Below are 24,424 nucleotides of genomic sequence, written 5' to 3'. Positions count from 1 at the left end.
CATGAGGCCCATGGTAAAACCACACTTCCAGGAGGGGCTGCCGTCTGCCTCCCAAGCCGGCCGAGAGCGCTCCTCGTCGGGCACGGCCAGGCTTGCGAATGCCCTGGTCCGTCCGCCCTGTCTAAAAAATAACGGTACAACTCCGAGTGAAGGTATCAATGCGCTGCTGAAGCGCGCAGAAGGTGTTAGTACGCCTGTCATTATAGTGCGGACTTTCCATAGCATAGAAAATCGCCACGTTTCAATTTGTGCAACTGAACTTTGTTTCATGTCACTGGTCATATAAACCTATGTAAACAGGAAAAACGCGGAAGAGTTTGGTCGCATCTAACTACAGCCCCAAAAAATACCATTGGCCATGCTGAGCCTAGCTACATTGCTAACAGGAGTGACAGCGCGTCTGACTGACTGGGAGGTCGCAATACACCATGATGTTCAATGTACGTTAAACACTCTAAAAACGAAACAATTTTCTCGTCATCCAAGACACAAAAACTATTTTGTCGCATTCGTCATCATCACGATTCACACTTCTCCGTATTCATCTACCCGCTTGTGCTGTACCCGAAAGTTTTTGTGACGTATGATCATGTGACGGCGGCTCTTCCGGTTGTAAAATATGCATATCGGAGCTCGAGCAGAAACGCCATATAATCATCACGAATATAACAATTTTGCTGAATTTAATAGATAATTTTGTATTTGTTGATGCAATTATTTCATATTTTTAATGGAAAGAAACTGATATAGCGTGCATTTATGTTTCATGTCCCATGTCTTTTAAGTAGGTTTTCAGGAACGTGATATTTCTTGTGTAAATGCTCCTGTGACGTAAAACAGAAAAAAAAAAAAAAAAAGTGAGTCTTCTGCGCTTAAAAAAAATAAAAAAAATTAAAATGCAGCTCTGTATTTATTAGACTGGTTACTCAATGTATCAGATTTATTATAATGTGTTGAATTATTAAATAATGCATTACACTCTCTCTTTAAAACTTATACACACACACACACACACACACACACACACACACACACGGTAAAAGTGAGGACAAAGCGAGGACTTTAAACCGTGGGAACTGCAGTCTTTAGTCAAATATGAACTCAGGACTGAAATAACCAGAGTGGGCGGTCGGAAAGAGATGAAACTCAACTTTTCCTGAGCTGTGTAGCGAGAGCGCCTCTCAGTGGCTGAACACATGCACTACACCTTCACTGAAACAAGCCGACAGGAGACATTTCCTTCGAGCTCATTACATCCCCCCCCCCCATCCACATCATTGTCTTATGAAGTGCCATACATTACATCCACATCACATCACATCGCATCACATCACATCACTTCGTTCAATTCTCCAAAGGATCAAAATTTACGGCGCTAAACAGAAAGAGAAGTAGATACGACAAGCAATTCCCGCCTTTAATTGAACGTTAGGGACGAGAGGCAATCTCCAAGCTCCTCCTCAGAGATATTATAATAGATCAGATGAATTAGGGACATTGTTTATTTCTGGATAATTTACACAAAGCAAACAAAAAGACCTGGGTTGCCAGAGTGTCCTCTCAAAACTCCTCAAACGCTCACTGATCATTTTTCTTCCTTCATTAAGGTCATTAAGTTCAGCATGAAAAAAAAAAAAAAAACCACGGCCATGTCATGCAGATAATAAACTTGAGAAACATGCTTTAACTGTATGATGGATGCATTTCCTGCATCTTCTCATTCCTGATGCTATTCGTCTTCATTTACTCTCAGTAACGTTAATGAGATGGAGGAGTCTGATGGGACTTCACGCTTTAACATGCACCAAGTCACAGCAGGAACCGGCCAAGAACCTGCGTCTCAGGGCAGGAAACTGCTGCTGCTGCTGCTGGAACACACCGGAAACAGGAAGCAGATTTAACCACACGGAAAGAAAAACACCAAAAAAAAAAAAAAAAAACACACATCAGTGAATGTGTTCAAGGTCTGAAACAGTGAAATTAAAATTACATCCTGCTTGAAGTATTCTTATCAATATTTAAAAAGGATATTTTCCCCCTCTTTCTCTTTCCTTCCTCTCATTCCTTTCTCATTTTCCTTCCATCTTTTCTCTTTCCCTCCCTCCTCCCTGTCTCACACCTTCCTTTCATCTCTCACACTGGTTAATTCCTCTCCTTCCACCCTTCTCTTTCCTCAATCTCTTTCCCTCATCTCTCCCTTTCCTTCCTTCTTGCCTCCTCTCTCGTTCTTCCTTCATCTTTCCTTCCTCTCATCTTTCCTCTTCCTTCCATTTCTCTCTCACCCCTTTTCACCCTTCCTTATTCTCTTTCCCTCCTCTCTCTTCCTTTGTTCCTCTTCATCCTTCTTTCCTCTCACTTTTCCTCTTCTCTCTTGCTCACTCACCCTTCCTTATTCTCTTTCCCTCTTCTCTCTCCTTCCTTCTTCATTCTCTCTTTCACCCTTCCTTCCTTATTCTTTCCCTTTTCTCTCATTCCTTCTTGATTCACTCTCTCTCTCTCCCCTTCCTTATTCTCTTTCCCTCTTCTCTCATTCCTTCTTGATTCATTCTCTCTCCCCCCTTCCTTATTCTCTTTCCCTCTTCTCTCCTTCCTTCTTCATTCTCTCTCCCCCTTCCTTCCTTATTCTTTTTCCCTCTTCTCTCATTCCTTCTTGATTCACTCTCTCTCTCTCCCCCTTCCTTATTCTCTTTCCCTCTTCTCTCATTCCTTCTTGATTCACTCTCTCTCTCTCCCCCCTTCCTTATTCTCTTTCCCTCTTCTCTCCTTCCTTCTTCATTCTCTCTCTCTCCTCCCTTCTTTCATCCTCTCTATCCCTTCCTTCCTTATTCTCTTTCTCTCCTCTCCTTCCTTCTTCCTCTCTCCTCCCTTCTTCATCCTCTCTCTCCCTCTTCTCTCCTTCCTTTTTCATCCTTTCTCTCTTTCACCCTTCCTTATTCTCTTTCCTTCCTGTTCCACTTCATCCTTCCTTCTTCTCACACTTTGCCTCCTCTCTCTCTCTCTCTCTCTCTCTCTCCACCCTTCCTTCCTTATTCTCTTTCCTTCCTTTGTTCCTCTTCATCCTTCCTTCTCACACTTTTCCTCTTCTGTCTCTCTCTCTCTTGCTCGCTCAGCCTTCCTTCCTTATTCTCATTCCCTCTTCTCTCCTTCCTTCTCTCTCTCTCCCCCTTCTTTCATCCTCTCTATCCCTTCCTTCCTTCCTTATTCTCTTTCTCTCCTCTCCTTCCTTCTTCCTCTCTCCTCCCTTCATCCTCTCTCTCCCTCTTCTCTCCTTCCTTTTTCATCCTTTCTCTCTTTCACCCTTCCTTATTCTCTTTCCTTCCTGTTCCACTTCATCCTTCCTTCTTCTCACACTTTGCCTCTTCTCTCTCTCTCTCTCTCTCTCTCTCTCTCCCTTCCTTATTCTCTTTCCTTCCTTTGTTCCTCTTCATCCTTCCTTCTTCTCACACTTTGCCTCTTCTCTCTCTCTCTCCCCCTTCCTTATTCTCTTTCCTTCCTTTGTTCCTCTTCATCCTTCCTTCTTCTCACACTTTGCCTCCTCTCTCTCTCCACCCTTCCTTCCTTATTCTCTTTCCTTCCTTTGCTCCTCTTCATCCTTCCTTCTCACACTTTTCCTCTTCTGTCTCTCTCTCTTGCTCGCTCAGCCTTCCTTCCTTATTCTCATTCCCTCTTCTCTCACTCTCCTTCCTTCCTCTCTCTCCTCCCCAACATCCTTCTTTGTCTCTTTCATTCCATCCTTCCTCTCTCTCCTTCCTCTTCCTGTCTTCCTTGTTCAAATATTTGACGTTTTCCTCTTAATCTCTTTCTCTTGTTTTCTCTTCTCACTTTCACACTACTGGAAAAATCGGTTGTGAAACGGATCTCTGTCCAAACCACAAGCTCTTGCTGAAAGATAAAACGTGGCTGCTGTGTGCACGTTCTGCAATAAGAGGTGAGGAATAAAGTCAGCCTGAAGCGCAGGTCCCCGTCTCCCTGATCGCATCCTGCGCTCCAGAGACCCAGGTGAAAGGCTCGGTGCCACCCAGCGAGTGCTTCAGGTCCATCACACACCTTAAACACAAGCTCCTGCAGGTGCAGCTCTTTAAAATAAATAAATAAATAAATAAATTCTGCCTCACCTGCAGCTCTCCCTGAGGGGCACCGAGCAGCGCTGCCTGAGGATATCCATCTGCTGGAGAAAAAAAAAAAGCAATATCTGACCACGACAGCCTCCGCTTGGGCTGTAATAGCACCATTACTTATGCAGACACATAACATTTTCCATCTGCCAGTTCAAATTAGGATCATCTGCCTACAGTTTGACCCCCGCGGTCTGGATGACGGAGCGCTGGGTGGCCTGGGCTGGAACCGGGACGCAACCTGGAGCTTTTAGGAACGCTCGAGTGATAAATCACGCACCGCCTCGCCTCTGAGCCCGTGTCCAGGTGGGGCTCGTGCGCTGTGGCACGTTGGGTGGATGCCAGCGAGCCCACCGAAGTGAGATGGGCACACGGAATATTTCCCCTCCGCTCTCAGGAATCTTTCGGCTTGACAAACGAGCTCTCGGAGAAAACGTCGCGCAAACGGGAACGAAGATAAATCTGATATAATGGCAAGATAACGGCCTGCTCCATCCCTGACAGGCCTCATCATCCAGGGCATTCTTTATTATAGAGAACGCCGAGGGTGAACACACACACACACACACACACACACACACACACACACACAAAAGAAAAAAAAAAAAAAAAGGTACAATACTGACATTGCAAGTCCTTGGGAAAGGTCAGATGATTTTCTTTCTGCAAGGTTTCTAAGAAGAAAAAAAAAAAGAAATCCATCTGTATCGACGTCATGTCATGAAACGTTTATAAAATTAAAAAAAGCTTCCACAAACTGTTTAGCGCCTGAAAAGATGGAGAAGCATCAACAGTTTAGACTCAAGGGATCAAGATCAAGCTTGATAAATATGCAAATCAGAAATGCCCCGCCCTTTATCCAAGTAAACCAGGGTTTAATTTGCATACAGCAACCTGATTGGCTCGTATAGATTTGATGTAAAACACTTGACATAAGTGCTATACGTGGTGTAACAAAGCCGAGTCGCTGACTTACTGATGAAGTTGATTATTTTCCGACAACAGCACACCCTCGAGTGTTTTATACCTGAGACACAAATATAAATATCGCAGCCAATCAGCTTCATGCTTTATTTCTTTTCTCATCTCATTATCTCTAGCCGCTTTATCCTGTTCTACAGGGTCGCAGGCAAGCTGGAGCCTATCCCAGCTGACTACGGGTGAAAGGCGGGGTACACCCTGGACAAGTCGCCAGGTCATCACAGGGCTGACACATAGACACAGACAACCATTCACACTCACATTCACACCTACGGTCAATTTAGAGTCACCAGTTAACCTAACCTGCATGTCTTTGGACTGTGGGGGAAACCGGAGCACCCGGAGGAAACCCACGCGGACACGGGGAGAACATACAAACTCCGCACAGAAAGGCCCTCGCTGGCCACGGGGCTCGAACCCGGACCTTCTTGCTGTGAGGCGACAGCGCTAACCACTACACCACCGTGCCGCCCTTTATTTCTTTTCTATCACAGCAATTTGCCAAGTTTTACCCTTTTTACTGATGTCCAAGTGACGCATCATACTTTATTTTTATCCGTTTATAGTTACATTTAATTGACAAATGTGGCCGTGACGAAACACTGACGCTGGCGATTCCTTCCATACGTTTTAAATAAACGCCAACTCATTTAATCCTCGTGAAAGCTGCAGCTCCAGAAAACTAATCAACTAAAACTTCTGACCAATCAGAATTGAGAACAGCAGCTTCGCTGTATATTATAATCCACTCACCGGCCACTTTAATAGGAACGTGTTCTTGATTCTAAGATCCCTGTTCTTGGCTGCAGAAATGGAACCCAAGGTGTTCTTCTGTGGTTGCTTTTCTGCTCACCACGGTTGTAAAGAGTTGCTATGAGTTACTATATCCTTCCTGGTTTAAAAAAAAAAAAGATCGAACCAATCTATCCGTTTTCCTCCGACCTCTCTTAACAAGGTGTTTGTTTCCACCCACAGAACTGTCGCTCACTCGTTCAAAAATGTTTTTTGTTTTCCGCACCATTCTGCATGAACCCCAGAGACTGTTGTGTGTGAAAACCCCAGGAGATCAGCAGTTTCTGAAATACTCAAACCAGCAGCCCATCTGGCTCAAACTAACACCCATACCACAGTGAGTGAAAGAAAGAAAGAAAGAAAGAAAGAAAGAAAGAAAGAAAGAAAGAAAGAAAGAAAGAAAGAAAGAAAGAAAGAAAGAAAGAAAGAAAGAAAGAAAGAAAGAAAGAAAGAAAGAAAGAAAGAAAGAAAGAAAGAAAGAAAGAAAGAAAGAAAGAAAGAAAGAAAGAAAGAAAGAAAGAAAGAAAGAAAGAAAGAAAGAAAGAAAGAAAGAAAGAAAGAAAGAAAGAAAGAAAGAAAGAAAGAAAGAAAGAAAGAAAGAAAGAAAGAAAGAAAGAAAGAAAGAAAGAAAGAAAGAAAGAAAGAAAGAAAGAAAGAAAGAAAGAAACTTCACTGTGAGATCACAATTTTTCCCGTTCTGATGTTTGAACACTGCGAAAACTAATTCAGGTTCTTGATTTGGATCTGCGCGATTTTACGCATTGTGTTGCTGTCGAGAACTGCATAAAAACAGCAGGTGGATGCATGGGTGTTCCTAATAAAGGGGCCGGTGAGTGTATAGGGGTGTTCACACGGCACATATTTGCATCGATGTATTTTGTTGCGATATATCTTACACCGGTGTAAATTTTGTGGAGCGTTCACACGTCACAAACCTGCTTACTAGAGAGAAGCGTGTTCGCACCGGTGCAGCCCCACTTGCGTTCACACAGCAGTTTTTGCGACCGTGCTATACGATAGTAATAATGTGGAAATGAAATATGCGCATGCGTGAAAATGTACTTCCTTTTCCCGGTTGTCATGGCATCACCAAGCGCCGGGAAAACAACGTGGATGAAGACACCAGTGTTGCCAGATACTGCTGACGTTTTCCAGCCCAAAATATGTTCAAATCCGCCAAAATGCACTGAAAACCGCACAATCTGGCAACACTGGAAGACACGCAGTTCTGTTGTTGTTGATATTCGCCATTTTGGAAGCGCAAAATACCAGGATGCAAATTATGCAATGCCTGTATGTAATCAACTCTCCTCACGCGTAGCGAGTCTACCCCTGTAGCGTTCAGACGTCCCATTTTATATCGGTGCTGCCCCGCAAACTAGCATTTACTCCGGAGTAAATTTCTTAAACCACCTCCCGAGCAGGGTTAGATTTGCACCGGTATAACTTTGTACCGTGTGAACGCTCTACCGGGGCAGCCCCGGCGCTACACCGGAGTAAAAGTTGCCGTGTGAACACCCCTAATTATATGATCGCTGATGTAATAACACTCACCTGAGAAAGCTGCGATTTGGCAATTTTGCCCCCTGTGGGAAAGAAACGGGATTGCACGCGTCACCTTTTCGCTCCTCGTACAAACCAAGTTCACTCTCACGCCTCCGCTCTTATGTTTCATTAGTTTATTTGAAAAATTTGTCCATTTTAATTCTGACTCCATTCAGTTTCTTGAATTCTCAGGTTTTTACGAGACAATGAATCAATCAGGAGCTGCATTTTAACCGGATGAAAATTTCTCTCTCACTAAACTTCACTCTAATATTCTAACGGTTTGAATTTTCGCTCCATAATGCAAGAAGCTGAACTTGTCTTTTTGTTTACTGATTGATGTCATTCGTGTTTCAAAATATTTGGACAGATGCCAACGATAAAATTATATAAAAAAAGTTTAAAAAAAAATTTAAAAACCTCTCCGCAAGAATTTAATCCTACAGAAAATCACATTTGATAAAGTTTTGGACGACTTCTGGAGGAAGTTCAGGACTCTGAGGCGAAGAGTTCAGTCTCTGATCCTCTAAAGTGCAGAACGAGGTCTGCTTTTGATCAGCACGGTCGCGTTCAGCCTGGGAACGTTCGTACAAATCCCTGAGCGAAGAGTTCAGCCAGCATTCAGTCCGTGTGGGAAAAAGACAAACATGATAATATTCACTGGATCATGTGATGAACAGACGCTTCCGATGACTGCGACAAACAAAGAAAACACCGTTTCTTTTATTTATTGAACGAAGTGTCAGAGACGACCAGATTTCCTTGGTGAGACGAATCCGCCTTGCTCTCTGGATGACCTGAGCGCAGCAGCTTTAATCCCCAGCACGTCAGATGATGGGATTTGATGAAGCGCCTTCCAAGCACACAGAGATACAGGCTCAACTCTGCTCCGCCTAATCCACACTTTGAAGTGCCTAAGTCCCTGTGAGACGAGCGAAGGGTTAAACTGAGCGTTCACCTCGTTCTCAACTCACATTAAAACCACCGCCAGCTTCCGTTAGTTCACGGTAAGCCAGGTTACCGAGGACGCTCCAGTATCTGAGGACGGAGTTATAATCCTGATGGCATTTCAGATAACAGGACTCAAATCATGGTTTGCTCTCCAGTGGCGTGCATAAGTTTTCACCCCTGTTGAACTTTTCCTTTTTTGTCGTGTTCCAAGCTGGAACTGAAATGGATGGAATTGGGATTATATTACAATTAGGTACCCTATGGGTCCATATGGCTACTGCTTATAAATATCGCATATACTGTACAGTGGTATGCAAAAGTTTGTGCACCCCTGGTCAAAATTGCTGTTACTGTGAACAGTTAAGCAAGTTGAAGATGAAATGATCTCCAAAAGGCATAAAGTTAAAGACGACTCAGTCCCTTTATATTTTAAGCAAAAACTTTTTTTTTTTAATTTTCATCTTTTACATTTTCAAAATGACAAAAAAGAAAAAGGGCCCAAAGCAAAAGTTTGGGCACCCTGCATGGTGAGTACCTAGTAACACCCGCTTTGGCAAGTATCACAGCTTGTAAACACTTTTTGTAGCCGGCTAATAATCTTTCAGTTCTTCCCTGGGGGATTTTCACACATTCATCCTTGCGAAAGGCTTCCAGTTCTACAAGTTTCTTGGGCTGTCTTGCATGCACTGCTCTTTTGAGATCTATCCACAGATTTTCAATGATGTTTAGGTCAGGGGACTGTTACCCCTTTTCCACCAAATCAGTTCCAGGGCTGGTTCGGGGCCGGTGCTGGTTCACAACTCGTTCAACTTGCGAGCCAGCTGAGAACCAGTTTGCTTTTCCATAGCTCGCGGTGCTAAGGGGAGCCACGTCATTACATCACTGTATACGTCAGTTATGTTGCTGTATACGTCAGTTACGTCGCTGCATTTGCATAAACCTTGGCGCGAGCATCGAAGCAACAACAACACGGAGAAGAAGCAGCAGCAACAACAATAATAATGGATGACTTCATGTTTGTACAGCTGCTGCTTCTTGTCACTTAAAAATGGCGATCTTTCGCGGTCTTGCTATTGTTGTCGGTCTTAACAACTCCGTCCCCCCGCTGACGTAAGCGGTTCTTTCCTCTGGCCCAGCAGAGAGTTGATGCTAGCCTGGAACCAGTTTTTCTGGCCCCAGAGCCAGTTCTTTGTCAGTGGAAACAGAAAACCCGGTTCCAAACTAAGCACTGGCCCCGAACCAGCCCTGGAACTGCTTTGGTGGAAAAGGGGCATCTGAGGGCCAGGGCAAAACCTTCAGCTTGGGCCTCTTGAGGTATTCCATTGTAGATTGTGAGGTGTGTTTTGGATCATCGTCTTATTGTAGGACCCGTCCTCTTTTTAACTTCAACTTTTTTACAGATGGTGTGATGTTTGCTTCCAGAATTTGCTGGTATTTATTCGAATCCATGCTTCCCTCGACCAATGAAATGTGCCCTGTGCCACTGGCTGCAACACAACCCCAAAGCATGATCGATCCACACCCATGTTTCAGAGTTGGAGAGGTGTTCTTTTCCTGGAATTTGGCCCCCTTTTTTCTCCAAACATACCTTTGCACATTGTGGCCAAAAAGTTCTATTTTGATTTCATCAGTCCACAGGACTTGTTTCCAAAATGCGTCAGGCTTATTTAGATGCTCATTTGCAAACTTCAGACGCTGAATTTTGTGGCTCGGACGCAGGAACGGTTTTCTTCTGATGACTCTCCCATGAAGGTCACATCTGTTCAGGTGTCGCTGCATAGTAGAACAGTGCACCACCACTCCAGGGTCTGCTAAATCTTTCTGAAGGTCTTTTGCAGTCAAACAGGGGTTTTTATTTGCCTTGCTAGCAATCCAACGAGCAGTTCTTTCAGAGACTTTTCTTCATCTTCCAGACCCCACCTTGATCTCCACTGTTTCTGTTAACTGCCATTTCTTAATAACATTACAATCTGAGGAAACGGCTACCTGAAAACACTTTGCTACGTTCTTGTAGCCTTCTCCTGCTTTGTGAGCATCAGTTATTTTATTATTCAGAATGCGAGGGAGTTGCTTAGAGGAGCCCGTGGCTGTTGATTTTAGGGACAAGTTTGAGGAGTCAGAGAATTTAAACAGCTTTGAAATCTGCATCATCTGACCTTTCCTAACGAAGAATTTGAACAAGCCACAGCTCAATAAGCTAATTAAGGTCTGGAACCTTGGTAAAAGTTACCTGAGAACTCAAATGTATTGGGGTGCCCAAACTTTCCTTTTCTTTTATCACTCTCCAATTGTACAAAACAAAAATAAGACACAAATCCTGCAGAAAATGCTGAAAAGAAATGTGTCGTCTTTACCTTTATGCCTTTTGGTGATCAGTTCATCTTCTGCTCACTTAACTATTCACAGTAACAGACATTTTCAGTAAGGGTGCCCAAACTTTCGCATGCCACTGTATACATGTCATCAATGAGACTCGCCTCATCTCTTACAAGCATCACCAAGCTGTGAGCAGCATCAGGGCTTGGAGTATTTTGGTCCCAATTTTTTTTACTGCATTTTGTTCTAAATCCAGTGCTGTGAACGAGATCGATTTTCAAAATAGTAAGAAAGAAAGCATTTGTTCATGAACTGCCTTAAGCCTCGGTCACAACCGGCCGTAAGTGCTCCTACGGCCAGTCTACGTGCAAAAAACGCAAGAAACGCACACGTGTGACGTGCTGGTTTTCGAGCCGCAGACCGGCCGCAGAGGTTCTTTGTCATGTCAAACAAACTCTACGGGCGCTTACGTTTTTTTCAGGTTGCAAGACAAACTTACGGCCAACGTGCGTCTTTCTCCATGAACAAAAAAAAACGCAGCGATTTGGGAAACGCCAAAAATCGCACAGCCAAAAAATCGTGCGTCCGGTTGTGACCTAGGCTTTAGAAGCATTATTTAGTACTAATGAGCACATTTTGTTTCACAAGTGTAGTGTAAAGACTCTAAAATAAAAACATTTAATTAAAAAATGAAAGCGAATAGCACAAGTTTGATATTGGCTTCTCGATATAGCTGCCAAAGAGCTACAAAAAAAATTTTTTAATTAAAAAAATTAAAATTACAAAACCTTTCATTTGACCTTTCAGAAAGCTGTGATAATCAAAAGGTACATTTTCTTCAAATAAACACCACTTACTTGATCTCGAATCAGCAGCCTTGGCGAACCACGAGGTGAATTTTGTTCATCTTTTTATCTGCTGATTATCTTCCAATACTACAAAGTTATAACGAGGTTTCTCTTATTTCGTTTCTGGTTCTGATTGGTTCCGAAGTTCTTCAAGAAGTCGACCGGATAATCGAACTTGATCAAGTGCTGACTGGTTATGAAGTTTCACTATTGTTACACTCATTCTTACAACACGATGACATAGTGGCTCCGCCTCGCTTTGCCTCTGAGGCAGTAGCCACAAAAATGTAATAAATGATTTAACGATGTGCATCATGGGAATCAGCATTCGATTAATGACTTTTTATTTATATATATATATATATATATATATATATATCCAATGCAATTGCACTGTTTGCCTTACCAGAGGTCCCAAAGTGTGCAACCCAGAGAGTTAAAATATACAGAGTACGCTGACCGATAGCTGGAGATGGAGCATAAACGGCTGGCACACATTCTAAGTTACACCGACACATTAAAACGGTTAAAAATATATATAAATAAATAAATAAATAAAATCACTCTTCAGGTCGCTTTCAGATGACATCATCCCAATGCCACTGCGATCTTCAGTGCGTGAGAAAAAGGCGACAGAAGTCTGCCAGTTTAACCGCCTTTGGAGCTCTATTTACAGGTAAAATGACGACTCAGGTGCTGCCAAAGATTCAACCAATCATTTTCCCCAGGTCAAAGACTTTCTTCACATTTTTCAATCACAATTTTGGGAGATTTTATAAATCTCTCTCTATCTATTGAAGTCATCATTCTTCTTCATTCAAATTTTATTCGAAAAATTCTGAGAAACAAATCGAATCAAATGTGTCAATTTTTAGCTTGCTAATAAATAAGTACATACATTTTGTCAGCAGCTGAGTTTCCAGCACTGAATTTACTGCCCCCTAGTGGAACAACAGAGAAAACACAAATCTGTAGAGAACAGAGATAACATACGATTTCTCCAAGTGAAGCTGCGAGCATGTGCGTGACTGGAGCCATTCGTGCGGAGAAACAGCTGGACAGCACAGACTTCATGCTTTCATACGTGACGAAAAACGCAGCAGCTAGAACCAAACACAAACACAGTTTACTGACCGACTGCATGAGCCCACATCGAACCATGAAGTCAAATTCGCATTTTATGCCACACCCCGGGCTGCGAGTTAAAAGTGACTTGTGACGCAGTGTACCGTTTGGAAAAGATCCCACAGCAGCAGAGGGCACGCCGGCGTAGATGCCCCTGAATCCCCCGGCCTTGTGGAAGCCCTGCTGACTCTGTAAACGCGTCTTAATGGTGTCCAGAGGGAAGAGCGTGAGATCGACGCACATGCCTGCACAACCTCCAGCCTGGGAAAGAGAAAAAAAAATAATCGGACGTTACTGATTTTAGAATGAAAATTCCTCCAATTCAGCAAAGCTGCGCAGAAACGAGTGGCGATGAATCAGCTTCAGCTGCATGGAATCAAACGTTCCCTCCCACTCGTGCTTTATTTACATGTCATTTGCATACAGCACATTTATGCAGGTTTTGCAAAAAGTGAGTCAAGAAAAGGAAAGAATTCAGCAGGCCATCGCACTTTCAAAGACGACCCAAGGAAAAAAGCAGACAGAGATTTGGGGGGGGGCATTTTAAATACTTAAAGCTGAAGGTTACTGCAAAGAAAGACAGTGATGGAAGTATGCTCTCTCTTTTTTTTTTTTTTTTAAGCGTCACATAAAGACTGATGAGCCAAGTTTCCATCCTGAAAAATTACAGAATCAAATAAATAGATATAAAATATTAAATGAAGGGCGGCACGGTGGTGTAGTGGTTAGCGCTGTCGCCTCACAGCAAGAAGGTCCGGGTTCGAGCCCCGTGGCCGGCGAGGGCCTTTCTGTGCGGAGTTTGCATGTTCTCCCCGTGTCCGCGTGGGTTTCCTCCGGGTGCTCCGGTTTCCCCCACAGTCCAAAGACATGCAGGTTAGGTTAACTGGTGACTCTAAATTGAGCGTAGGTGTGAATGTGAGTGTGAATGGTTGTCTGTGTCTATGTGTCAGCCCTGTGATGATCTGGCGACTTGTCCAGGGTGAACCCCGCCTTTCGCCCGTAGTCAGCTGGGATAGGCTCCAGCTTGCCTGCGACCCTGTAGAACAGGATAAAGCGGCTACAGATAATGAGATGAGATATTAAATGAATATAAATAATTTTAAAAAAGTTTTGTATGGTTGCACTGTTGTGAATGAAAAAACAAACCAAAGCACAACAAAGAGTAAGGAATGGTAGAATGGGTTACAGGCTGACAAAAATAAAATGATAAATATTTTTAAAAATATATTAAATACGTACTTCGGGTTTATTTTGTAGCAATACTTTGTAGAATTTTTTTTTCAAGGGAATTAAAAAGTCTACAGGAAATCATTTGGTGCTGGGTGTAAAAATAAAAACATCTTTGCGAATAAAACGTGATCGGTGGTGTTTTTGGACTGGTCCAGGTGTTCAGGAATGATCTCGGGTATATGAAATAAGTCTTGCCACCCCAAATACAATATCGAGCTCATGGTGAATTATTAAAATCACTGTAATGTGATACCACATCGGCAATATTATTTGGAACTGCTGTCTAACCATAAAGGTGGTAGAGTCTTGTGGCCTTTCATTAGGTTGTGCCACCCCTTAGCGTGATCTTGCCCCCCCATTGCCACCCCTAAACAGTAAACCATTAAGAGCAATGAAGGAGGAGGAAATTAACCCATGATCGTAATCACTTTAAAGGACTGAGTCATGCACAAACTTTTTCAGAACCAAATGGGATGAATTAAAAAAATAATTTTTACTTTGTCACTAAGCAACCAAATCAACAAAACAGAAAACGAAAGTAAGTTTTTCAATATTTCACTTTCACTATTTAAGGCTCAATTTTTCATTATTATTTTTTTAATGGTTTATTTCTGGCTTTCCAAATACAATTTTGGCTTTTCATCCAGAAAATCTAATCAAATCTATATAACTATATAAAAGTACTCTATAAAATGTAAAAAATAAGTAAAAAACTATAATAGAAAATAACAAAAACTCTTTTAACTCATTTTCAGCAGGATTATCGGTACTGAAACATTATCCACCGTTAGGGTTCCCGCTGGCGCTCATCATGCTTGTCGTTAACGAACATAATCCATCAGTGACGAAGAGAAAATTACTCGCAGTCATCACAGTGACTAATGCATTTGCCATCATCATCATACGTCATCTTTTCTAGAAATCGCTCCACAAACCCCAGTTTGCTGAAATCCAACCCCAGTGAAGAGACTTCGGGAAGCCAGAGTGTAAACGATGAGCACGTGCTTGTGACCAATAAAAACCGACGACACAATGACCAAATGAGTCGCAAGCTTTTGACCAATCATGGTGTGGTGGTGTCATTATCTCTGTGTGAACCGAACAATGGCAAAGCTGCATTTGACACTGTCTGCCACAGCACTCTACTCACACGGCTGGAATCACTCCTGGGCGTCACTGGCACTGCACTTTCCTGGTTTAGGTCATGTCTCACAGGAAGGGAACAGTTTGTCTCCATTGGTGATTTCCGTTCCCCTAGTGCACGCCTCCCACATGGTGTTCCACAAGGTTCTGTCCTAGGTCCCCTGCTTTTTATCATCTATATCCTTCCCCTGGGTCACATCCTCCACCAGCATGGCCTACACTTCCACTGCTATGCTGATGACACACAAATTTACATTTCACACTAAACCTTCTCATCCACTCCCCCTCTCACAATTGTCCACCTGCCTGTCTGATATTAGTAACTAGATGACACACAATTTTCTCAAACTTAACCATAACAAGACCGAAGCCATAGTCGTTGCCACTCCAATACTGCTGAAGAAGTTAAATCTTGCGCAGTTCTCCATCCCAGGCTACTTCACCACCATCTCCTCTGAAGTGAAAAACCTGGGTGTCATCATTGACTCAGCTCTCTCTTTTGATTCACACATAAAAGACATCACTAAAATAGCTTTTTTTCAACTCAAAACTACCTCCAAACTCCATCCCTCACTCAGCCTCCCCACTGCAGAGACCCTAACTCATGCCTTCATCACCTCCAGACTTGATTACTGCAATGCCCTGCTCATTGGGCTTCCAAGTAAATCAATAAACAGAATACAACACATCCAAAACTCTGCAGCTCAACTCCTCACCCATACGAGACCTTGGCATCACATCACACCCATCCTCCATCAGCTACATTGGCTTCCTGTTAAATTTCACATCCATTTCAAAATCCTCCTCCTTGTTTACAAGGCCCAGCACAACTTAGCACCCACCTACCTCTCTAGTCTTCTTACCCCATACTTACCCACCCGAAATTTACGCTCCTCTGATACACTCCTTCTCATCACCCCCTCCACAAAGCTCCGATCTATGGGTGATCGGGCTTTTAGTGTGGCTGGCCCCAAACTCTGGAACAGCCTCCCACTTTCATTGCGTCAATGCACCTCTCTTTCATCATTTAAAACCATGTTCAAAACTTATCTTTTTACCCTTGCTTTCTCATCATAATGTTGAATGATTGAGGTTATTCTCATCTCATCTCATTATCTCTCGCCGCTTTATCCTTCTACAGGGTCGCAGGCGAGCTGGAGCCTATCCCAGCTGACTATGGGCGAAAGGCGGGGTACACCCTGGACAAGTCGCCAGGTCATCACAGGGCTGACACATAGACACAGACAACCATTCACACTCACATTCACACCTACGCTCAATTTAGAGTCACCAGTTAACCTAACCTGCATGTCTTTGGGGGAAACCGGAGCACCCGGAGGAAACCCACGCGGACACGGGGAGAACATGCAAACTCCACACAGAAAGGCCCTCGGCGGCCACGGGGCTCGAACCCAGGACCTTCTTGCTGTGAGGCGACAGCGCTAACCACTACACCACCGTGCCGCCCTGATTGAGGTTATTATTTTTATTAATTTTTTTTAAATTATTATTTTTAATTGTTTTGCTCCATCATCTGTGTTTTTTACTTTGTTGTTGATTCTGTGTCATGCTTCTGTGCTTTTAACTAGTTCTACTTTGACTTTTACTTACAGTTTTTACACTTTTTGTAAAGTGTCCTTGGGTATCTTGAAAGGCGCTCCAAATAAAATTTATTATTATTATTATTATTATTATGATTATTAATTGCACGGTCTAAAGATGAACACGTTTTCTGAGTGAGCTTCTTCCATTTAACTTTAATTTATTTAGCTTTGCCAGAGCATGTGTACATACATTATGACTGGGAAACCACCAGAGCTTGCGCCAATTACAGCGGCCCTATTGGATCTAATCTGCATGTCTTTGGACTGTGGGGGAAACCAGAGCACCCAGAAGAAACCCATGTGGACACGGAGAGAACATGCAAACTCAACACAGAAACGGCCCTGTCGGCTGTAAGGTTTGAACCCGGAACCTTCTTGTGAACCACTGCGCCACCATGCCGCACAAGCACTGATGATGATTTCAGGGCCAAAATAGCCACAAGGGAGGCACATTGAGAGCCCCGACCGTCCCCGAGCACATCAGACAGTGTCAATAATACAGGGGTCGTTTTTTTTTTTTAAAGTGTTGCCGGGCAAAACAAACCTCACCCAGTCAATATGAAGGAAGATATTGTGAAAAAAAAAAAGGTACCCTATGGGTACATATGGCTACTGCTTATAAATAAAATAGTTTTCTGATCCCATGTCCGTACAGTAAATATCGCATAAATACAGTGGTGCTTGAAAGTTTGTGAACCCTTTAGAATTTTCTATATTTCTGCATAAATATGACCTAAAACATTATCAGATTTTCACACAAGTCCTAAAAGTAGATAAAGAGAACCCAGTTAAACAAATGAGACAAAAATATTATACTTGGTCATTTATTTATTGAGGAAAATGATCCAATATTACATATCTGGGAGTGGCAAAAGTATGTGAACCTTTGCTTTCAGTATCTGGTGTGACCCCCTTGTGTAGCAATAACTGCAACTAAACATTTGTGGTAACTGTTGATCAGTCCTGCACACCGGCTTGGAGGAATTTTAGCCCGTTCCTCCGTACAGAACAGCTTCAACTCTGGGATGTTGGTGGGTTTCCTCACATGAACTGCTCGCTTCAGGTTCTTCCACAACATTTCGATTGGATTAAGGTCAGGACTTTGACTTGGCCATTCCAAAACATTAACTTTATTCTTCTTTAACCATTCTTTGGTAGAACGACTTGTGTGCTTAGGGTTGTTGTCTTGCTGCATGACCCACCTTCTCTTGAGATTCAGTTCATGGACAGATGTCCTGACATTTTCCTTTAGAATTCGCTGGTATAATTCAGAATTCATTGTTCCATCAATGATGGCAAGCCGTCCTGGCCCAGATGCGGCAAAACAGGCCCAAACCATGATACTACCACCACCATGTTTCACAGATGGAATAAGGTTCTTATGCTGGAATGCAGTGTTTTCCTTTCTCCAAACATAACGCTTCTCATTTAAACCAAAAAGTTCTATTTTGGTTTCATCTGTCCACAAAACATTTTTCCAATAGCCTTCTGGCTTGTCCACGTCATCTTTAGCAAACTGCAGATGAGCAGCAATGTTCTTTTTGAACAGCAGTGGTTTTCTCCTTGCAACCCTGCCATGCACACCATTGTTGTTCAGTGTTTTCCTGATGGTGGACTCATGAACATTAACATTAGCCAAAGTGAGAGAGGCCTTCAGTTGCTTAGAAGTTACCCTGGGGTCCTTTGTGACCTCGCCGACTATTACACGCCTTGCTCTTGGAGTGATCTTTGTTGGTCGACCACTCCTGAGGAGGGTAACAATGGTCTTGAATTTCCTCCATTTGTACACAATCTGTCTGACTGTAGATTGGTGGAGTCCAATGTAACCTTTTCCAGCCTGATCAGCATCAACAACGCTTTTTCTGAGGTCCTCAGAAATCTCCTTTGTTTGTGCCATGATACACTTCCACAAACATCTGTTGTGAAGATCAGACTTTGATAGATCCCTGTTCTTTAAATAAAACAGGGTGCCCACTCACACCTGATTGTCATCCCATTGATTGAAAACACCTGACTCTAATTTCACCTTCAAATTAACTGCTAATCCTAGAGGTTCACATACTTTTGCCACTCACAGATATGTAATATTGGATCATTTTCCTCAATAAATAAATGACCAAGTATAATATTTTTGTCTCATTTGTTTAACTTGGTTCTCTTTATCTACTTTGATGACTTGTGTGAAAATTTGATGATGTTTTAGGTCATACTTATGCAGAAATATAGAAAAATCTAAAGGGTTCACAAACTTTCAAGCACCACTGTATTTACTCTATGAGGCCACAAAAATGAAGTGTAATCCAAAAATGAACAATTAAAAAAAAAAAAAAAAATCACAGAAGTAAAATATGCCAAGTGTCTGTACTTTATATTATTCTACTCTTACAGTTTTCAAAACTGAAACCTCCAAATTGAGGCTGACACACACACACTGTCTCCATGACCCAAACTCTTATTTCCCGGAAATGGCCCGATGCTAGAGCTCAGTGGAACACACTTTCCATCTGTAATAAGCATAAACATGTCTGAAAACGATTTCTTTAGTCTCGTCCATTTATTTCGAACGGTGAACCGACTTGTATACACTCACCGGCCATTTTAATCGGAACACGTGTATGTGCATGGCATGCGCAGTGCGCGATTGATAGCGGAGCTCCCGAGTGGGCCAAAGGCCACGTGAGCAGAGCCCCATAGGCATAGAGTGTGGATACATAAAGAAACCCCTCGAGTTGTTTTCTGATGGTTCGGTCCTGTGCGTGCCTGCCACCACAGGAAACCCAACAGCTAGTGAAGTGAGTAGTGAAGTAGAGCAGTAATCGGGACAGTATAATAGTGAGTAACTTGTCGCTGTTATCACCTGACGTTTTGTACAACATAAAGAAACAGTATAGTAACTATCAGTGGCGGCTGGTAGTCTTTCAAACGGGGAGGCTGGTCGGTTACGATATTTCCAGATTTTAAAAGAAAAAACATCAATTTTGCCCATACTCTTGCCTCTGATCTGGCTGATTGTTGGCAGCGTCACAAACTGTGAAATAACAGGTTCTTTTGGCCCATTAGCCTACTGTCCAATATACATGATGGTGGTGTTTGGGGGGGGGGGGGTTTATCTCATCTCATTATCTGTAGCCGCTTTATCCTGTTCTACAGGGTCGCAGGCAAGCTGGAGCCTATCCCAGCTGACTACGGGTGAAAGGCGGGGTACACCCTGGACAAGTCGCCAGGTCATCGCAGGGCTGACACATAGACACAGACAACCATTCACACTCACATTCACACCTACGCTCAATTTAGAGTCACCAGTTAACCTAACCTGCATGTCTTTGGACTGTGGGGGAAACCGGAGCACCCGGAGGAAACCCACGCGGACACGGGGAGAACATGCAAACTCCACACAGAAAGGCCCTCGCCGGCCACGGGGCTCGAACCCGGACCTTCTTGCTGTGAGGCGACAGCGCTAACCACTACACCACCGTGCCGCCCACATCCCCAACCTATCTGTGCCAATCTCCCTTCAAAATCCAAGCCCCAGGAAACCCTGACTGAGCCCCTGGTCTTTTCACTCCCGCATGACGTCATTCTCAACTCGGATTTCTTCACTGTTTGTTCCAAGACTCTGTTCAGTTGTAACTCAAGCTTTGTATTGAATTTAAAAGCTAAATTCCACACTACCTCATCTTAACAGCTGCTAGTTTGTTTATACTGTTTATTTCATGTTTACCTGCTATACCTCAAGTGTTTGGTTATTTGAACCAATTTGTGTGTGTGTGTATGTATGTGTGTATATGAGTGTTTAGTCTACATCTAGTTCATATCTAGAGTTTTTATACTGTTTATATTGTCTGTTTGAGTGTTTAGTCTGTGTGTAGTTCTTATCTAGTGTTTATTCTGTTTATATTGTCTGAGTGTTTAGTCTGTCTTGTTCTTATCTAGTGTTTATACTGTTTATTTATACTGTTTATATTGTTTGAGTGTTTAGTCTATGTCTAGTTCCTATCTAGAGTGTTTATACTGTTTATATATTGTTGTTTTTTTCAATTATTCTATTTTTATTTATTGCATTGCCTGTTTGCACCGTGGGCCAGAGAGGACTGATATTTCATCTGTGCTGTATGTCGAGCATGTATAGCATATCTGACAATAAAGTTGACTTGACTTGACTAAAGTGAGTCCTAATACCTGTGTTAAAATAAATAAACCTATTTATTTTAAGGTGTAGTTTAATGGTGCTCAGGCTGCCCAAAACCAACACTCAATTATTCAAGTCTGGAGTGGAGTCTAAATGTTCTCTGTCCAAATATCTGAGTTGTGTCAGTTTGGTTGTTATAAACCTGTATTAAGTTCACTCCGATAACTCGGTAACTAAGAAAAAGTAAATAAAAGAAAAAGTTCCTTGACTTTATTTTTCAAGGAAAAAAAAGTGAAGGATATTTTTCACAACCCTGTCCACCAAAATAACTGGATTTTTGGCACAGACATAAGATCAGGACATTATTCTAACCAATATGACGTCATTTACAAAGCGACTGTGTAAGAGCTCTGTGAAATAAAATCGCATGATTACCACAAGCGATGCGATAAACTCTCGTCTCTCCATGTTGTCAGAAGCTCCAGTTTTCTCCTTTAATCCTGAACAAACTCACTGTGTCAGTAACCTCAGCACGCAGCTCATGTTTACATCTTTTAACAGAGATTTGGGCGACAGCCAGGGAAGGACGCAGCCATGTTTGAACCTGTCGCGGTTTTTTGACGTCACGCTACACAAGTCCTGCCTCAAATCTGTCGAGTCCAATCTGGCCGCCATCTTACCACTCCCATCGCGTGTCTTTGGTTTACGTGTTAAACTGTCTTATCCGATCAAATTTGCCCCAAGAAAAGTATCTCCTGACTTTTTCCCCCTTTCATTACCTCCTCTTATTTTCTCAACTTTACCCCTCTTCTTTACATATCTTTATATTGCTCCCCTTCACTGTTAGGGTAGAATCTCACTGGGCTGAGACAGCGAGACACAACAATTGCGATAAGACATGCGAATTAGCGACAATTTTCACTTGGAATCACACTGAATTGATATTCGCATATTTTATCGCGGGGCGGCACAGTGGTGTAGTGGTTAGCGCTGTCGCCTCACAGCAAGAAGGTCCGGGTTCAAGCCCCGTGGCCGGCGAGGGCCTTTCTGTGCGGAGTTTGCATGTTCTCCCTGTGTCCGCTTGGGTTTCCTCCGGGTGCTCCGGTTTCCCCCACAGTCCAAAGACATGCAGGTTAGGTTAACTGGTGACTCTAAATTGACCGTAGGTGTGAATGTGAATGGTTGTCTGTGTCTATGTGTCAGCCCTGTGATGACCTGGTGACTTGTCCAGGGTGTACCCCGCCTTTCGCCCATAGTCAGCTGGGATAGGATCCAGCTTGCCTGCGACCCTGTAGGACAGGATAAAGCAGCTAGAGATGATGAGATGAGATGAGATATTTTATCACAATTGTTGTGTCTCCAACTAGTCACAGGCTGTCGCAGCCGAGGTCCTTCAACATCTGCCGAATGATGCTGCGGATGTTCTACGAGTCTGTGGTGGTCAGTGCCATCCTGTATGCCGTCGTCTGCTGGGGCGTTTTTTTTGATGTCACACTACACAAGTCCTGCCTCAAATCTGTCATTTCCAATCACTGAGCTCTGTATAAAATCTGGCCGCCATCTTACCACTCCCATTGCGTGTCTTTGGTTTACGTGTTAAACCGTCTTATCCGATCAAATTTGCCCCAAGAAAAGTATCTCCTGACTTTTTCCCCCCTTTCATTACCTCCTCTTATTTTTTCAATTTTACCCCTATTTTTTTACATATCTTTATATTGCTCCCCTTCACTGTTAGGGTAGAATCTCACTGGGCTGCGACAGCGAGACACAACAATTGCGATAAGACATGCGAATTAGCGACAATTTTCACTTGGAATCACACTGAATTGATATTCGCATATTTTATCGCAATTGTTGTGTCTCCAACTAGTCGCAGGCTGTCGCAGCCCAGTGAGATACCACCCATGGACACTGTATACAAAAAGGGTCAGAGCTGTCTCTATTTTCTGAGATGGCTGAGGTCCTTCGACATCTGCCGAACGATGCTGCAGATGTTCTATGAGTCGGTGGTGGCCAGTGCCATCCTGTACGCCGTCGTCTGCTGGGGCAGCGGCTTGAAGGTGAAGGACACTAACAGACTCAATAAGATCATCAGGAAGGCCGGCCATGTTGTAGGCGTGGAACTGGACTCTCTGGCAGTGGTGTTGGAGAAGAGGACACTGTCAAAAATAAAAACAATCTTAGAATGTCCTTCCCACCCTCTACACGAGGAGCTGATCAGCCACAGGAGCACATTCAGTAAACGGCTGATTCTTCCACGCTGAACAACTGAGAGACCCAGGAAATCATTCCTACCTGTTGCAGTCAAGCTGTACAATGCCACTGTATAACTGTGGTACACTGTCTTACCACTGTCTTACCATATATTGCATCTGAGTTAAGGATACAGTATACTGTATCCTTAACTCAGATGCAATATATGTATATAGGAATCATCTCATCTCATTATCTCTAGCCGCTTTATCCTGTTCTACAGGGTCGCAGGCGAGCTGGAGCCTATCCCAGCTGACTACGGGCGAAAGGCGGGGTACACCCTGGACAAGTCGCCAGGTCATCACAGGGCTGACACATAGACACAGACAACCATTCACACTCACATTCACACCTACGCTCAATTTAGAGTCACCAGTTAACCTAACCTGCATGTCTTTGGACTGTGGGGGAAACCGGAGCACCCGGAGGAAACCCACACGGACACGGGGAGAACATGCAAACTCCGCACAGAAAGGCCCTCGCCGGCCACGGGGCTCGAACCCGGACCTTCTTGCTGTGAGGCGACAGCACTAACCACTACACCACCGTGCCGCCCTTCAACAGAGATTATTTTAGTTTTTCTCTTAAACAGTATCTTCCTCTTTCGTATATTTCTTCCTTTCTATTCAGGACAGTTGTTGAAACAGGATTATTTTCTTATGTTATTTCCCATGTTCATTCTCAGTTGTGTCTTAACAGTATTTATGGGTCACATAATTCACATCACACGTGAATCGATCCTGATAGAGTTCAGTAACTTATAGATTATTCCTCAGTGCTCACACTAATATCTCACACCTCATTTTCTTTCACACACACTGGCTTTTTTATCCTATTGAATTGTGATATTGATCTTATTTTTGTTTGATATAGTTATAAATAGATCTTGCCTGATGTTATGTAGGTTTTCTTGAAACTTACAGTACGTCAAAAAATTTTTTTAAATGTTTTGGAAATATTAATTCGTGGAAGGTAACGAAAGGGAATACAAATTCAGGTAATACTTTTCTTGGAGCAAGTTTGATCGGATATGACGGTTGAACACATAAACCAAATACACGCGATGTTCGTGGTAATATGGCGGCCAGACGGCTTCACTGACCTGTACAGCGCGGACTGGCAAACGAGAAATCTTCAACTTCTCCATGTTTGAACATATTTTTAACAAATTTGATAATGTGAAGCATCCAGCATGCAACTTCTTGTGAATATATTGTTACTATAGCAACAAGAATATCTTCGAATGAGTGCAATAATATACAGTGATGTATTTGGATTTCGGCCATGACGATTGTCAGAGCTTTCATTGTCAGACTGATCAAAGAGAATGGAGAATTCAGTAGCACTGATTTGAACTCGGATGGCACGGTGGTGTAGTGGTTCGCGCTGTCG

General features: G+C 43.0%; 1 protein-coding gene across 2 annotated transcripts in view; it reads right to left on the bottom strand.

The window, feature by feature from the left end:
* The window catches only part of slc25a26 (solute carrier family 25 member 26), a 99,638-nt gene extending 78,258 nt beyond the window's left edge, over positions 1–21,380 (bottom strand). For both annotated transcript variants that reach the window (XM_060909735.1, XM_060909736.1), the window contains exons 1-3: positions 21,215–21,380; positions 12,778–12,934; positions 12,542–12,651 (exon numbers count right to left, since the gene is read on the bottom strand). In XM_060909735.1, the coding sequence (XP_060765718.1) occupies positions 12,542–12,651; positions 12,778–12,934; positions 21,215–21,247 (300 nt within the window). In that variant the 5' untranslated portion in view covers positions 21,248–21,380. The remainder of the gene's footprint in view (positions 1–12,541; positions 12,652–12,777; positions 12,935–21,214) is intronic.
* Positions 21,381–24,424: the final 3,044 nt, after the last annotated feature.

The sequence above is a fragment of the Neoarius graeffei genome, chromosome 26, assembly GCF_027579695.1.
Source record: "Neoarius graeffei isolate fNeoGra1 chromosome 26, fNeoGra1.pri, whole genome shotgun sequence".
Lineage (NCBI taxonomy): Eukaryota > Metazoa > Chordata > Actinopteri > Siluriformes > Ariidae > Neoarius > Neoarius graeffei.
The sequence above is the reverse complement of the archived record's forward strand: the minus strand, read 5'-3'. Positions and strand labels throughout refer to the sequence as shown.